The sequence below is a fragment of the Bufo bufo genome, chromosome 1, assembly GCF_905171765.1.
Source record: "Bufo bufo chromosome 1, aBufBuf1.1, whole genome shotgun sequence".
Taxonomy (NCBI): Eukaryota; Metazoa; Chordata; class Amphibia; order Anura; family Bufonidae; genus Bufo; species Bufo bufo.
Window position 1 is genome coordinate 162,467,029 of NC_053389.1, and position 16,851 is coordinate 162,483,879.

The following is a 16,851-nucleotide window of genomic DNA, read 5'->3' on the forward strand; positions in this document are numbered from 1 at the left end:
TGGCTCAGGTAGTGCAGCTTATCCAGGATGGCACATCAATGCGAGCTGTGGCAAGAAGGTTTGCTGTGTCTGTCAGCGTAGTGTCCAGAGCATGGAGGCGCTACCAGGAGACAGGCCAGTACATCAGGAGACGTGGAGGAGGCCGTAGGAGGGCAACAACCCAGCAGCAGGACCGCTACCTCCTCCTTTGTGCAAGGAGGAACAGGAGGAGCACTGCCAGAGCCCTGCAAAATGACCTCCAGCAGGCCACAAATGTGCATGTGTCTGCTCAAACGGTCAGAAACAGACTCCATGAGGGTGATATGAGGGCCCGACGTCCACAGGTGGGGGTTGTGCTTACAGCCCAACACCGTGCAGGACGTTTGGCATTTGCCAGAGAACACCAAGATTGGCAAATTCGCCACTGGCGCCCTGTGCTCTTCACAGATGAAAGCAGGTTTACACTGACCACATGTGACAGATGTGACAGAGTCTGGAGATGCCGTGGAGAACGTTCTGCTGCCTGCAACATCCTCCAGCATGACCAGTTTGGCATTGGGTCAGTAATGGTGTGGGGTGGTATTTCTTTGGAGGGCCGCACAGCCCTCCATGTGCTCACCAGAGGTAGCCTGACTGCCATTAGGTACCGAGATGAGATCCTCAGACCCCTTGTGAGACCATATGCTGGTGCGGTTGGGCCTGGGTTCCTCCTAATGCAAGACAATAGTAGACCTCATGTGGATGGAGTGTGTCAGCAGTTCCTGCAAGACGAAGGCATTAATGCTATGGACTGGCCCGCCCGTTCCCCAGACCTGAATCCAATTGAGCACATCTGGGACATCATGTCTCGCTCTATCCACCAACGTCACGTTGCACCACAGACTGTCCAGGAGTTGGCAGATGCTTTAGTCCAGGTCTGGGAGGAGATCCCTCAGGAGACCGTCCGCCACCTCATCAGGAGCATGCACAGGCGTTGTAGGGAGGTCATACAGGCACGTGGAGGCCACACACACTACTGAGCCTCATTTTGACTTGTTTTAAGGACATTACATCAAAGTTGGATCAGCCTGTAGTGTGTTTTTCCACTTTAATTTTGAGTGTGACTCCAAATCCAGACCTCCATGGGTTGAAAAATTTGATTTCCATTTTTTTTTTTTTGTGTGATTTTGTTGTCAGCACATTCAACTATGTAAAGAACAAAGTATTTCAGAAGAATATTTAATTAACTCAGATCTAGGATGTGTTATTTTTGTGTTCCCTTTATTTTTTTTGAGCAGTATATATATATATATATATATATATATATATGTCAAACCACTTCACAACTGACAATCTAAAATACATGTATCAAGCTATATCCTATAGTTATGCCTACGGCAGACCATATCTGTTGTACAAGCTTCCAATTTAGCAAAATTTAGAAGCAGCACACCAAATTTCTGTCAATGACACAATAACAACGTCCCACCTCTCCCCTGCAGCATATGGGACTTTCCTCCACTGACAGCTGTTCTACATTGAAACTTTTTCTTAATCTGAACCCACCCAATTGCTTGCTTGTATCCACACCATCTCTCAAGGCACATGGAGAGTTAATATAATTAAATCTAATTTTACTGTGATTTCTTCAGTGAGATTTTTAACTTTGCTTTTCTTGACATTTTTCAGCAGGAGCGACGGATACAAACTATCTTCCTGCTGTGACGGGAGAAGAGAGGGGGCAGCGCGTTCGGTGACATATGTCAGAGATTGCTGATGTTGGGAACACAAAAAGCAATCTACAGACTCTACAGCTCCCAGTAGATCTTGGGTTGGGGCTGCACAAGACGTTTGATCACAGAAAAGTCTTTAATGCTCATTTTGCAGACCTGTAACTCAACTTAATTAACCAATGAGCTGCCTGCCAGCAGAAGTGTAGCATCCCTACACCCCAGCTAACAGAGGGCAGTGACCCCTATTACTTCCATATGACCTAATTGGACATATGTGGCTACATGGAAAGATTCAGACCTTCTACTTCTACTGACAGCTTATACTGTGACATTCTTGGACAGCCTGACTTATTAATACATAAACATTCATGTAGTCTGATGAACCTAAGGCTAAATTCACACGAAAAAGAGCTGTCTGACGGCTGTTTTTTTTAAACTGCCATCACACGGTCGTTTTCAGAACCAATTTAAGTCAATGGGGCTATAGGGGTCATTATTTATACTAGGGGGGCACTAAAGGGGCCATATGATGTTCAGGGGGCACTATAGGAGGCACTATGCATACTGTCAGGACACTGCAGTGGTTGGGATGTTAAAAAAAAAAGACAATGAAATGTACCTGTTTTTAACGGCCAGATGTACACATGGATGCAAAATGGCCATGAAAAACTCTGTGTCCGTTTTTTTAAAGGCCATTTTTTTTTCACTGTCATGTAAGTGAAACCTAAGGCCTCTTTCACACGAGCGTGACGGATTAGGTCCGGATGCGTTCGGGGTGCGTTCAGTGAAAAATGCGTTTTGATGCGTTGTGATAAAAAACTGAAGGTTTACAAACAACATCTCTTAGCAACCATCAGTGAAAAACGCATTGCATCCGCACTTGCTTCTGGATGCAATGCGTTTTTCACTGAAGCCCCATTTACTTCTATGGGACCAGGGCTGCGTGAAAAACGCAGACTATAGAACATGCTGCGTTTTTCACGCAACGCAGAACTGATGCATGAATAAAAATGCTCATGTACACAGGATTCAGTGCGGGTGCTATGCGTTCACGTCACGCATTGCACCCGCGCTGAAAACTTGTGTGAAAGGGGCCTAATACCTACATAGTGCATTTATGCAATAATGAGCCTGGCTCCAGGCGGAGCTTCACTTTATGGTTACAGTTACATTGTGAGACTTTTACAGCTCAATCGCCAAATAGTTGCTACAAAATCCTAAACGTAAATCAATGCAAAAGCTACACTTGGGCTGATTACCCAGTTTGTTCCTGTCCTGCTGGTGTAAGGGGATAATTTACCTGGAAGGAATGGTTGTTGTAGTATCTGTCCTCTAGGGCGGCGCCCCATTCTGCTGGATCAAAGCCTGACTCTGTAGAGGAAACAAAAAACAGACTTGTCAAGAAGGATCTAACTAGTGGCTAACAGGGTCTCTCTGTGAGAAACCAGAACATTCTGGATACTTTATAGACCCACAGCTCTGCTGTAAACTCCAGGTTGGAATATTACTAAAATCCTAAACATTCTCAGCCCTAATTACCTAAAGTGACTAATGACTCATTTCCAGTCACTGAGAAATAATTCAGAATCATAGACACGGGAAGCAGGTTCTGAGAGAAAGCTTTTTCTATCATTAGCGAAAATTATGAAAATTGCATTACAATGAGTCTGTCACCTACTTCAAGTGTAGGCGGCCATCTTGTTTGCCAACCCATAAATCATGAAAGTGCAGGCAGACCCTTCACTAGAGTTCAGTGACAGCTGAGAGATAAGATGCTTCCTGCCTCATACAGCCATGACAAAACAGCAATTACAATCATAATTGATTAAAGGTACTTAACACATATAATCCAATGTACTGTGAACTCATATGGACAAGAATATAACTACTAAGATACTCCCCCATGTATAAGTATAAAACTACTATAATACTGCTCCTGTGTAGAAGAATATAGCTACTATAATACTGCCTCTATGTAGAAGAATATAGCTACTATAATACTGCCTCTATGTACAAGAATATAGCTACTATAAGACTGCCTCTATGTACAAGAATATAACTACTATAATACTGCTCCTATGTAGAAGAATATAACTACTATAATACTACCCTCTATGTACAAGAATATAACTACTATAATACTGCCTCCTATGTACAAAAATATAACTACTATAATACTGCTCCTATGTAGAACAATATAACTACTATAATACTGCCTTCTATGTACAAGAATATAACTACTATAATACTGCCTCCTATGTACAAAAATATAACTACTATAATACTGCCCCTATGTGCAAGAATATAACGGCTATAATACTGCTCCTATGTACAAAAATATAACTACTATAATACTGCTCCTATGTAGAACAATATGACTACTATAATACTGCCTTTATGTATAAGAATAAAACTACTATAATACTGCCTCCTATGTAGAACAATATAACTACTATAATTCTGCCTCTGTATACAAGAATATAACTACCATAATACTGCCCCTATGCACAAGAGTATACCTACTATAACACTACCCCATGTATAAGAATGAAACTACCGGTACTATATTATTGCCCCTAAGTACAAGTATATAGGGGCGCATTTATTAAGACCGGCGTTTTAGCTGGCGGAGGATCCGTTGAACTTATGAAGAAGAGTCAGCCTCTCCATAACTTCGGCACATCCAGCGCCAGTTCTAACTGTAAGACACCTTCCTGGTGGTCTTACATTTACACTATTTTCCACGCCTAAAACAGGCGTAGAAACCCATGAATGAGGTGGGTCTGCCGGCCTGTCCCCCTTCCCCTACCATGCCCGCAATTTTAGAACTGGCATGAGAGGGGCAAATTTAGGCATAGTCCAGCTTAGTAAATGACCCCCATAGCTACCATAACACTGGCCCTATGTACAAGAATATAACTGCTATAATACTGACCCTATGTACAAGAATATAACTACTATAATACTGCCCCATGTATAAGAATACTGTTCCTATGTACAAAAATATAACTACAATAATACTGCCCCTATGTACAGGAATATAACTACTAAAATACTGCCTCTATGTACAAAAATGTAAATACCATAATATTGCCTCCTATATACTAGATTATGGCTATTACAATACTGCCCCCTATCATGTACAAGAATATAACTACTATAATACTGCCCCCTATGTACAGGAATATAACTACTATAATACTGCCCCTTATGTACAAGAATATAACTACTATAATACTGCCCCCTATGTACAAGAATATAACTACTATAATACTGCCCCCTATGTACAGGAATATAATTACTATTACCCCATATTACTATTTCCATATGCCTCAAAGCTACTTGAACTGTCCTCCCACCTCTCTTTCTGGTCCCTCTTTGACCAACTACAATCCGGCTTCTGACTCCACCACTCAACTGAAACCGCCCTAACCAAAGCCATCCATGAACTGCTAACTGCCAATGCCAAACAACATTACTCTGTCCTCCTTGACCTGCCCTCTGCCTGTGACACTGTGGATCACTTCAAACCAGCACCTGGATCTGAATACTTTTATAATTGCAGGTAATTGAAATTTTAGCATAGCCAGTGAGCTATTCAATAAAATCTATCTGTATAGCGCCACCTGCTGTTTGTTCTTTTTCTTATTTCTCAGTCCATCTCACTGAGATGGAAGAACATGTTCAATTCCATCCTTCAACTTCCCCCTGAACTGGGATAGAGAGAGAGAGCTGTAGCAGAAAGGACATGCTGCCTGAGTTGCAGCAAAAAGGACACGCCATCTGAGCTGCCAGCTTGATATAAATCTAGCAGAGCAACTGAAGCAATGAATGGGGAGATCTCTGGATCCATGTGAGGTACAGGGCTGGTTCTAGCTTTGTTAAAACGAGATTATCAAGTAATACATTTTTTACATTAATCATGGAATAACTTCTTTAATGGCTACAAGTGAGTTGCATTCTGTCCAGTGTCTTATACCACATCGGTGGCTCCTCAGTGGATTGAGTATAGGTTTAAGGTAGTAAGTTTGCAGTAAGAACATTTTGCAGATATTGTTTTGGGGCGCGGTGGAAGGGAACTCACCCTGTCTCTTTTTAAGAAGTTCTGCAAAATATCTGGTAGCAAATTGTGGAATATCCTGTGGCTGCTCCCTCAGCACCTCCCTGGTCAGTCCTTCCAGGAGATTAGCAAAGCCTCGCGGGATACGATAATGTGTATTGGAAAAAGGAATTGACATCTTGCTAGTGTTGAGCACCTTCCTGGAAACACAAAATACAAAACATGGAATATCATGGAAGACGCTGCATCAACACACAAGACATCACACAGCCAGAAACAAACAGCAAATGCAAAACGGACGCAACTGGTAACTGGATTCCTCGTACGCTGCATTAATTAATAAATCTAGAAATTCACGATGTTGGAGCTGCAAGTGCATAAGGAGGTGACAGGAGCTCTAGTAGTAAGGAGGTGACAGGAGCTCTAGTAGTAAGGAGGTGACAGGAGCTCTAGTAGTAAGGAGGTGACAGGAGCTCCATTAGTAAAGAGGCGACAGGAGCTCTAGTAGTAAGGAGGTGACATGAGCTCTAGTAGTAAGGTCGTGACAGGAGCTCTACTAGTAAGGAGATGACAGGAGCTCTACTAGTAAGGAGGTGACAGGAGCTCTACTAGTAAGGAGGTGACAGGAGCTCTACTAGTAAGGAGGTGACAGGAGCTCTACTAGTAAGGAGGTGACAGGAGCTCCATTAGTAAAGAGGCGACAGGAGCTCTAGTAGTAAGGAGGTGACAGGAGCTCTAGTAGTAAGGAGATGACATGAGCTCTAGTAGTAAGGTCGTGACAGGAGCTCTACTAGTAAGGAGATGACAGGAGCTCTACTAGTAAGGAGGTGACAGGAGCTCTACTAGTAAGGAGGTGACAGGAGCTCTACTAGTAAGGAGGTGACAGGAGCTCTACTAGTAAGGAGGTGACAGGAGCTCTAGTAGTAAGGAGATGACAGGAGCTCTAGTAGTAAGGAAGTGACAGGAGCTCTAGTAGTAAGGAGGTGACAGGAGCTCCATTAGTAAAGAGGTGACAGGAGCTCTAGTAGTAAGGAGGTGACATGAGCTCTAGTAGTAAGGAGGTGACAGGAGCTCTAGTAGTAAGGAGCTGACAGGAGCTCTAGTCGTAAGGAGGTGACAGGAGCTCTAGTCGTAAGGAGGTGACAGGAGCTCTACTAGTAAGGAGATGACAGGAGCTCTAGTAGTAAGGAGGTGACAGGAGCTCTAGTAGTAAGGAGGTGACAGGAGCTCTAGTAGTAAGGAGGTGACAGGAGCTCCATTAGTAAAGAGGCGACAGGAGCTCTAGTAGTAAGGAGGTGACATGAGCTCTAGTAGTAAGGTCGTGACAGGAGCTCTACTAGTAAGGAGATGACAGGAGCTCTACTAGTAAGGAGATGACAGGAGCTCTAGTAGTAAGGAGGTGACAGGAGCTCTACTAGTAAGGAGGTGACAGGAGCTCTACTAGTAAGGAGGTGACAGGAGCTCTACTAGTAAGGAGGTGACAGGAGCTCTACTAGTAAGGAGGTGACAGGAGCTCTACTAGTAAGGAGGTGACAGGAGCTCCATTAGTAAAGAGGCGACAGGAGCTCTAGTAGTAAGGAGGTGACAGGAGCTCTAGTAGTAAGGAGGTGACATGAGCTCTAGTAGTAAGGTCGTGACAGGAGCTCTACTAGTAAGGAGATGACAGGAGCTCTACTAGTAAGGAGGTGACAGGAGCTCTACTAGTAAGGAGGTGACAGGAGCTCTACTAGTAAGGAGGTGACAGGAGCTCTACTAGTAAGGAGGTGACAGGAGCTCTAGTAGTAAGGAGATGACAGGAGCTCTAGTAGTAAGGAAGTGACAGGAGCTCTAGTAGTAAGGAGGTGACAGGAGCTCCATTAGTAAAGAGGTGACAGGAGCTCTAGTAGTAAGGAGGTGACATGAGCTCTAGTAGTAAGGAGGTGACAGGAGCTCTAGTAGTAAGGAGCTGACAGGAGCTCTAGTCGTAAGGAGGTGACAGGAGCTCTACTAGTAAGGAGATGACAGGAGCTCTAGTAGTAAGGAGGTGACAGGAGCTCTAGTAGTAAGGAGGTGACAGGAGCTCTAGTAGTAAGGAGGTGACAGGAGCTCCATTAGTAAAGAGGCGACAGGAGCTCTAGTAGTAAGGAGGTGACAGGAGCTCTACTAGTAAGGAGGTGACAGGAGCTCTAGTAGTAAGGTCGTGACAGGAGCTCTACTAGTAAGGAAGTGACAGGAGCTCTACTAGTAAGGAGGTGACAGGAGCTCTAGTAGTAAGGAGGTGACAGGAGCTCTAGTAGTAAGGAGGTGACAGGAGCTCTACTAGTACGGAGGTGACAGGAGCTCTACTAGTAAGGAGATGACAGGAGCTCTAGTAGTAAGGAGGTGACAGGAGCTCTAGTAGTAAGGAGGTGACAGGAGCTCTAGTAGTACGGAGGTGACAGGAGCTCTACTAGTAAGGAGATGACAGGAGCTCTAGTAGTAAGGAGGTGACAGGAGCTCTAGTAGTAAGGTCGTGACAGGAGCTCTACTAGTAAGGAGATGACAGGAGCTCTAGTAGTAAGGAGGTGACAGGAGCTCTAGTAGTAAGGAGGTGACAGGAGCTCTAGTAGTAAGGAGGTGACAGGAGCTCTACTAGTACGGAGGTGACAGGAGCTCTACTAGTAAGGAGATGACAGGAGCTCTAGTAGTAGAGAGCTGACAGGAGCTCTAGTAGTAGAGAGCTGACAGGAGCTCTAGTAGTAAGGTGGTGACAGGAGCTCTAGTAGTAAGGAGATGACAGGAGCTCTAGTAGTAAGGAGATGACAGGAGCTCTACTAGTAAGGAGGTGACAGGAGCTCTAGTCGTAAGGAGGTGACAGGAGCTCTAGTCGTAAGGAGGTGACAGGAGCTCTAGTAGTAAGGAGGTGACAGGAGCTCTAGTAGTAAGGAGGTGACAGGAGCTCTAGTAGTAGAGACTCCCTGGGAAGTCAGTGGCTGCCATATAGGGGCTGAATCCAAACATATAGTGCACACTAAGGTCAGTTTCGTACGAAGACAATTTGCCTATTTGTAAATTTTTGTGTTTGAGGAAACCAGAGAACCCAGAGGAAACTAAAACACTGGGAGAACATACAAACTCAGATGTTATTCCTGGTAGGATTTGAAACATGGACCCAAGCGCTGCAAGGCACCATTGCTAACCACTGACCCCTAGTTTTAGGGACTTGATGGGCCCTCTAGTGTAGGAGACAGAGAAGAGCTCTATTTGTAAGGGGCTGATGGGAACTCTAGTTGTAGAGGTCTGATGGTCTAAAGATATAAGTAGCTGGAAGAAGCTTTAGTTGTAGGTGATCGCTATCGCTCTAGTTGTAGAGGGCTGACAGGGCTTCTAGTTGTAGGGGACTGAAGTAGGCTCTAGTTGTAGGGGACTGAAGTAGGCTCTAGTTGTAAGGGGTTGATGGGGACTCTAGTTGTGGGCAGTTGACTGGGGCTCTAGTTGTAGGGGGCTGACAGGTGCTCTAGTTGTAGGAGGGTGACAGGTGCTCTAGTTGTAGGGGCTAAATGGGCTTCTAGTTGTAGGGGGATAACAGGGGTACTGATTGTAGGGGCTGAATAGGCTTCTATTTGTAGGGGAATGACATGGACTCTAGTTGTAAGGGGGTGATAGGGGCTCTAGTTGTAAGGAGTTGACAGGGGCTCTAGTTGTGGGGGGCTGACAGGTGCTCTAGTTGAAGGGGGCTGACAGGGGCTCTAGTTTTAGGGGCTAAATTGGCTTCTAGTTGTAGGGGGGCTGACAGGTGCTCTAGTTGTAGGGTGCTGACAGGGGCTCTAGTTGTCTGTGCTGAATGGGCTTCTAGTTGTAAAAGGCTGACAGGGGCTCTAGTTGTAGGGGGCTGACAGGGGCTCTAGTTGTAGGGGGCTGACAGGGGCTCTAGTTGTAGGGGGCTGACAGGGGCTCTAGTTGTAGGGGGCTGACAGGGGCTCTAGTTGTAGGGGGCTGACAGGGGCTCTAGTTGTAGGGGGCTGACAGGGGCTCTAGTTGTAGGGGGCTGACAGGGGCTCTAGTTGTATGGGGCTGACAGGGGCTCTAGTTGTAGGGGGCTGACAGGGGCTCTAGTTGTAGGGGGCTGACAGGGGCTCTAGTTGTAGGGGGCTGACAGGGGCTCTAGTTGTAGGGGGCTGACAGGGGCTCTAGTTGTAGGGGGCTGACAGGGGCTCTAGTTGTCGGGGCTGAATGGGCTTCTAGTTGTAGTGGGCTGACAGGGGCTCTAGTTGTAGGGGGCTGACAGGGGCTCTAGTTGTAGGGGGCTGACAGGGGCTCTAGTTGTAGGGGGCTGACAGGGGCTCTAGTTGTAGGGGGCTGACAGGGGCTCTAGTTGTAGGGGGCTGACAGGGGCTCTAGTTGTAGGGGGCTGACAGGGGCTCTAGTTGTAGGGGGCTGACAGGGGCTCTAGTTGTAGGGGGCTGACAGGGGCTCTAGTTGTAGGGGGCTGACAGGGGCTCTAGTTGTAGGGGGCTGACAGGGGCTCTAGTTGTAGGGGGCTGACAGGGGCTCTAGTTGTAGGGGGCTGACAGGGGCTCTAGTTGTAGGGGGCTGACAGGGGCTCTAGTTGTAGGGGGCTGACAGGGGCTCTAGTTGTAGGGGGCTGACAGGGGCTCTAGTTGTAGGGGGCTGACAGGGGCTCTAGTTGTAGGGGGCTGACAGGGGCTCTAGTTGTAGGGGGCTGACAGGGGCTCTAGTTGTAGGGGGCTGACAGGGGCTCTAGTTGTAGGGGGCTGACAGGGGCTCTAGTTGTAGGGGGCTGACAGGGGCTCTAGTTGTAGGGGGCTGACAGGGGCTCTAGTTGTAGGGGGCTGACAGGGGCTCTAGTTGTCTGGGCTGAATGGACTAGTTGTAGGGGGCTGACAGGGGCTCTAGTTGTCGGGGCTGAATGGGCTTCTAGTTGTAGTGGGCTGACAGGGGCTCTAGTTGTCGAGGCTGAATGGGCTTCTAGTTGTCGGGCTGAGTGGGCTTTTATTTGTAGGGGGCTGACAGGGGCTCTAGTTGTCTGTGCTGAATGGGCTTCTAGTTGTATGGGGCTGACAGGGGCTCTAGATGTAGGGGGCTGACAGGTGCTCTACTGTAGTTGTAAGGGGTTGACAGGGGCTCTAGTTTTAGGGGCTGAATGGACTTCTAGTTGTAGGGGGCTGACAGGGGCTCTAGTTGTCTGGGCTGAATGGACTAGTTGTAGGGGGCTGACAGGGGCTCTAGTTGTCGGGGCTGAATGGGCTTCTAGTTGTAGGGGGCTGACAGGGACTCTAGTTGTCGGGCTGAGTGGGCTTTTATTTGTAGGGGGCTGACAGGGGCTCTAGATGTAGGGGGCTGACAGGTGCTCTACTGTAGTTGTAAGGGGTTGACAGGGGCTCTAGTTTTAGGGGCTGAATGGACTTCTAGTTGTAGTGGGCTGACAGGGGCTCTAGTTGTCGAGGCTGAATGGGCTTCTAGTTGTAGGGGGCTGACAGGGGCTCTAGTTGTAGGGGGCTGACAGGGGCTCTAGTTGTCGGGGCTGAATGGGCTTCTAGTTGTAGTGGGCTGACAGGGGCTCTAGTTGTAGGGGGCTGACAGGGGCTCTAGTTGTAGGGGGCTGACAGGGGCTCTAGTTGTAGGGGGCTGACAGGGGCTCTAGTTGTAGGGGGCTGACAGGGGCTCTAGTTGTAGGGGGCTGACAGGGGCTCTAGTTGTAGGGGGCTGACAGGGGCTCTAGTTGTAGGGGGCTGACAGGGGCTCTAGTTGTAGGGGGCTGACAGGGGCTCTAGTTGTAGGGGGCTGACAGGGGCTCTAGTTGTAGGGGGCTGACAGGGGCTCTAGTTGTAGGGGGCTGACAGGGGCTCTAGTTGTAGGGGGCTGACAGGGGCTCTAGTTGTAGGGGGCTGACAGGGGCTCTAGTTGTAGGGGGCTGACAGGGGCTCTAGTTGTAGGGGGCTGACAGGGGCTCTAGTTGTAGGGGGCTGACAGGGGCTCTAGTTGTAGGGGGCTGACAGGGGCTCTAGTTGTAGGGGGCTGACAGGGGCTCTAGTTGTAGGGGGCTGACAGGGGCTCTAGTTGTAGGGGGCTGACAGGGGCTCTAGTTGTAGGGGGCTGACAGGGGCTCTAGTTGTAGGGGGCTAATAGGGGCTCTAGTTGTAGGGGGCTGACAGGGGCTCTAGTTGTCTGGGCTGAATGGACTAGTTGTAGGGGGCTGACAGGGGCTCTAGTTGTCGGGGCTGAATGGGCTTCTAGTTGTAGTGGGCTGACAGGGGCTCTAGTTGTCGAGGCTGAATGGGCTTCTAGTTGTCGGGCTGAGTGGGCTTTTATTTGTAGGGGGCTGACAGGGGGCTCTAGTTGTAGGGGGCTAACAGGTGCTCTAGTTGTACGGGGCTGACAGGGGCTCTAGTTGTCTGTGCTGAATGGGCTTCTAGTTGTATGGGGCTGACAGGGGCTCTAGATGTAGGGGGCTGACAGGTGCTCTACTGTAGTTGTAAGGGGTTGACAGGGGCTCTAGTTTTAGGGGCTGAATGGACTTCTAGTTGTAGGGGGCTGACAGGGGCTCTAGTTGTCTGGGCTGAATGGACTAGTTGTAGGGGGCTGACAGGGGCTCTAGTTGTCGGGGCTGAATGGGCTTCTAGTTGTAGGGGGCTGACAGGGACTCTAGTTGTCGGGCTGAGTGGGCTTTTATTTGTAGGGGGCTGACAGGGGCTCTAGATGTAGGGGGCTGACAGGTGCTCTACTGTAGTTGTAAGGGGTTGACAGGGGCTCTAGTTTTAGGGGCTGAATGGACTTCTAGTTGTAGTGGGCTGACAGGGGCTCTAGTTGTCGAGGCTGAATGGGCTTCTAGTTGTAGGGGGCTGACAGGGACTCTAGTTGTCGGGCTGAGTGGGCTTTTATTTGTAGGGGGCTGACAGGGGCTCTAGTTGTAGGGGGCTAACAGGTGCTCTAGTTGTACGGGGCTGACAGGGGCTCTAGTTGTCTGTGCTGAATGGGCTTCTAGTTGTATGGGGCTGACAGGGGCTCTAGATGTAGGGGGCTGACAGGTGCTCTAGTTGTAGGGGGCTGACAGGGGCTCTAGTTGTAGGGGGCTGACAGGGGCTCTAGTTGTAGGGGGCTGACAGGGGCTCTAGTTGTAGGGGGCTGACAGGGGCTCTAGTTGTAAGGGGCTGACAGGGCTCTAGTTGTAAGGGGCTGACAGGGCTCTAGTTGTAAGGGGCTGACAGGGGCTCTAGTTGTAAGGGGCTGACAGGGGCTATTATTGTAGGGGGCTGACAGGGGCTATTGTTGTAGGGGGCTGACAGGGGCTATTGTTGTAGGGGGCTGACAGGGGCTATTGTTGTAGGGGGCTGACAGGGGCTATTGTTGTAGGGGGCAGACAGGGGCTATTGTTGTAGGGGGCAGACAGGGGCTATTGTTGTAGGGGGCAGACAGGGGCTATTGTTGTAGGGGGCAGACAGGGGCTATTGTTGTAGGGGGCTGACAGGGGCTATTGTTGTAGGGGTTGACAGGGGCTATTGTTGTAGGGTTTGACAGGGGCTACTGTTGTAGAGGTTGACAGGGGCTATTGTTGTAGGGGGTTGACAGGGGCTATTGTTGTAGGGGGTTGACAGGAGCTCTAGTTTTAGGGGCTGTATGGGCTTCTAGTTGTAGGGGGGATTACAGGGGCTCTAGTTGTAGGGGGCTGACAGGGGCTATAGATGTAGGGGGCTGACAGGTTCTCTAGTTATCTGAGCTGAATGGGCTTTTAGTTGTAGGGGGCTGACAGGTGCTCTAGTTGTAGGGGGCTGACAGGGGCTCTAGTTGTCTGGGCTGAATGGACTTCTAGTTGTAGGGGGCTAACAGATGCTCTAGTTGTAGGGCACTGACAGATGCTCTAGTTGTAGGGGGCTGACAGGGGCTGTAGTTGTCTGGGTTGAATGGGCTTCTAGTTGTGGGGGGGTGACAGGTGCTCTAGTTGTGGGGGCTGACAGGGGCTCTAAAAGTCGGGGGCTGACAGGGGCTCTAGTTATCGGGGCTGAATGGGCTTCTAGTTGTAGGGGGCTGACAGGGGCTCTAGTTGTCGGGGCTGAATGGGCTTTTAGTTGTAGGGGGCTGACAGGGGGCTGTAGTTGTCTGGGCTGAATGGACTTCTAATTGTAGGGGGCTGACAGGTGCTCTAGTTGTAAGAGGCTGACAGGGGCTCTAGTTGTCTGGGTTGAATGGACTTCTAGTTGTAGGGGGCTGACAGATGCTCTACTTGTAGGGGGCTGATAGGGGCTGTAGTTGTCGGGGTTGAATGGGCTTCTAGTTGTGGGGAGTTGACAGGTGCTCTAGTTGTGGGGGCTGACAGGGGCTCTAAAAGTCGGCGGCTGACAGGGGCTCTAGTTGTAGGGGGCTGACAGGTGCTCTAGTTGTAGGTGGCTGACAGGTGCTCTAGTTGTAGGGGGCTGACAGGTGCTCTAGTTGTAGGGGGCTGACAGGTGCTCTAGTTGTAGGGGGCTGACAGGTGCTCTAGTTGTAGGGGGATGACAGGTGCTCTAGTTGTAGGGGGATGACAGGTGCTCTAGTTGTCTGGGATGAATGGACTTTTAGTTGTAGGGGGCTAACAGATGCTCTAGTTGTAGGGCACTGACAGATGCTCTAGTTGTAGGGGGCTGACAGGGGCTGTAGTTGTCAGGGGTTGAATGGGCTTCTAGTTGTGGGGGGGTGACAGGTGCTCTAGTTGTGGGGGCTGACAGGGGCTCTAAAAGTCGGGGGCTGACAGGGGCTCTGTTTGTCGGGGCTGAATGGGCTTCCAGTTGTAGGGGGCTGACAGGGGCTCTAGTTATCGGGGCTAAATGGGCTTCTAGTTGTAGGGGGCTGACAGGGGCTCTAGTTGTCGGGGCTGAATGGGCTTTTAGTTGTAGGGGGCTGACAGGGGGCTGTAGTTGTCTGGGCTGAATGGACTTCTAATTGTAGGGGGCTGACAGGTGCTCTAGTTGTAAGAGGCTGAAAGGGGCTCTAGTTTTCTGGGTTGAATGGACTTCTAGTTGTAGGGGGCTGACAGATGCTCTACTTGTAGGGGGCTGATAGGGGCTGTAGTTGTCGGGGTTGAATGGGCTTCTAGTTGTGGGGGGATGACAGGTGCTCTAGTTGAAGAGGCTGACAGGGGCTCTGTGGCGGACTGAACCGTCACTGGGGCTGCTGGAGAAGCCTGAGGGCCATCCTTCTACCTACAGACTATGGACCGAGAACTATGGAGACCCCCTCAGACCTTTTGGAGTTACAAGGAACTATGATACCCTGATTTATGTGTGTAATTTATATGCCACATATTTCCTATTGCCCATTAAAAAGGCATGGTGTGGATTCAGCAACACAAAAAGGGTTAACTCTGTACTGAGACTCCCACTGATTGTGTTAGTGATGGGATTAAGATAGTTGATTATAATAGCAGCCGATCACCATATGATACACTCAGGAGATAATCCCATCACATGTGTCTCCTCTTCCCATTCATTCATTATGGAGGGGGCGAAGATATCTGTTTGCATGTTCATTGTTGATTGCGTCAAAGACAATGCCAGTGTGTTTGTTAATCGCGTCACAGACAATGCCATTGTGTTTGTTGAATAGTGTTAGTTTTGTGTTTAAACTGTACAGGATTGGCTGCTATGTCATGTCCTCAGTATGTCATGTGTATATAAGTCAATGCTGTGTGTTCAATAAAGAGTTCCTGTTTTGCATTCAACATAGAGCCTCGTCTCATGTGTATGTGGATTGCTATACGCTGTATACTCCCCTGGCTATAACTCCTAGCTCTTGTAAGAGCAGTTCCTGCTCTCTGGATTTAGGAGAGGTTCACCCACTGGAGCCTGGAGCCTTGTCGTAGGTCCAGGGTGGGTAGGAGACGGTGAGACCTCAACCAAGCTTCGGCGGTTCGTGGGGTCTGCAGTGCTTACGGTGTCAAGTGGAGTGCTTGGAGTCCTCGGGAAGCACTAGGAGCATCATTCAACGGAGGTACCTGGTCGGGGTGCCAGGAGATCCGTTACAGGCTCTAGTTGTCTGGGCTGAATGGAGTAGTTGTAGGGGGCTGACAGGGGCTCTAGTTGTCTGGGCTGAATGGTCTTCTAGTGGTAGGGGGCTGACAGGTACGCTAGTTATCTGGGCTGAATGGACTTCTAGTTGTAGGAGGCTGACAGGGGCTCTAGTTGTCGGGGCTGACAGGGGCACTAGTTGTCTGGGCTAAATGGACTTCTAATTGTAGGGGGCTGACAGGTGCTCTAGTTGTATAAGAGATGCATTTGTAATGATTGAAAGAAAAGGAAAACATATAAACGTGGAAAAATGTTTCCCTCTAGTGGTGCTAATGTGAACTTTAAGTAATTATCCACAATTTAAGCAAAGCTTCTTAAAAATGAAAACATCTCCAGTAAATATAAGCTCCTCAGTTGTTGAGTTTAGGAAGCTGGGTGTCACTATTTTCACTTGTGCTGTGGCTGTGCTCCAGAATGCTCTGTCACAGGCTGTCAGACTGGCCAGACAGCTCCTATACCAGTGATAGATTTCTATGGAGCTCTGAGAACAGCCAAGCAAGTGTACATCTTGGGAATCTGAGTTTTACCACAGCTGGAGTGCCGGAGGTTAGCCATCACAGTCCTATACCGATCATTAAAAGGGACAAACACTACACAATATCTGCATCAAAGGTAACCGTCCCTGTGTTCTGTTACAATACTACAGTTTATGTGCATCATAGGGTTTATTCCACAATCAATTCACTGAATGCCAAGATGTCCCAAGGAAAAATGGCTAATTTAACATAGATGTCACTGAAGGCAATTTCCTAAAACGTACTTTTAATCTACATACAATAAAAATCCAAAATTAATCAAGCAGCCACAGGCTGAATGTGATACATACACTGCGTGCAGAATTATTAGGCAAATGAGTATTTTGACCACATCATCCTCTTTATGCATGTTGTCTTACTCCAAGCTGTATAGGCTCGAAAGCCTACTACCAATTAAGCATATTAGGTGATGTGCATCTCTGTAATGAGAAGGGGTGTGGTCTAATGACATCAACACCCTATATTAGGTGTGCATAATTATTAGGCAACTTCCTTTCCTTTGGCAAAATGGGTCAAAAGAAGGCATTGACAGGCTCAGAAAAGTC

At 48.5% G+C, this 16,851-nt stretch overlaps 1 protein-coding gene across 1 annotated transcript in view; it reads right to left on the minus strand.

Annotated features, from left to right (window-relative positions):
* SPA17 (sperm autoantigenic protein 17) overlaps positions 1 to 16,851 on the minus strand; it is a 75,679-nt gene that overhangs the window by 42,995 nt on the left and 15,833 nt on the right. The window contains exons 2-3 of the mRNA XM_040431216.1: positions 5,776 to 5,951; positions 2,992 to 3,062 (exon numbers count right to left, since the gene is read on the minus strand). Of these exons, the coding sequence (XP_040287150.1) occupies positions 2,992 to 3,062; positions 5,776 to 5,929 (225 nt within the window). The 5' untranslated portion in view covers positions 5,930 to 5,951. The remainder of the gene's footprint in view (positions 1 to 2,991; positions 3,063 to 5,775; positions 5,952 to 16,851) is intronic.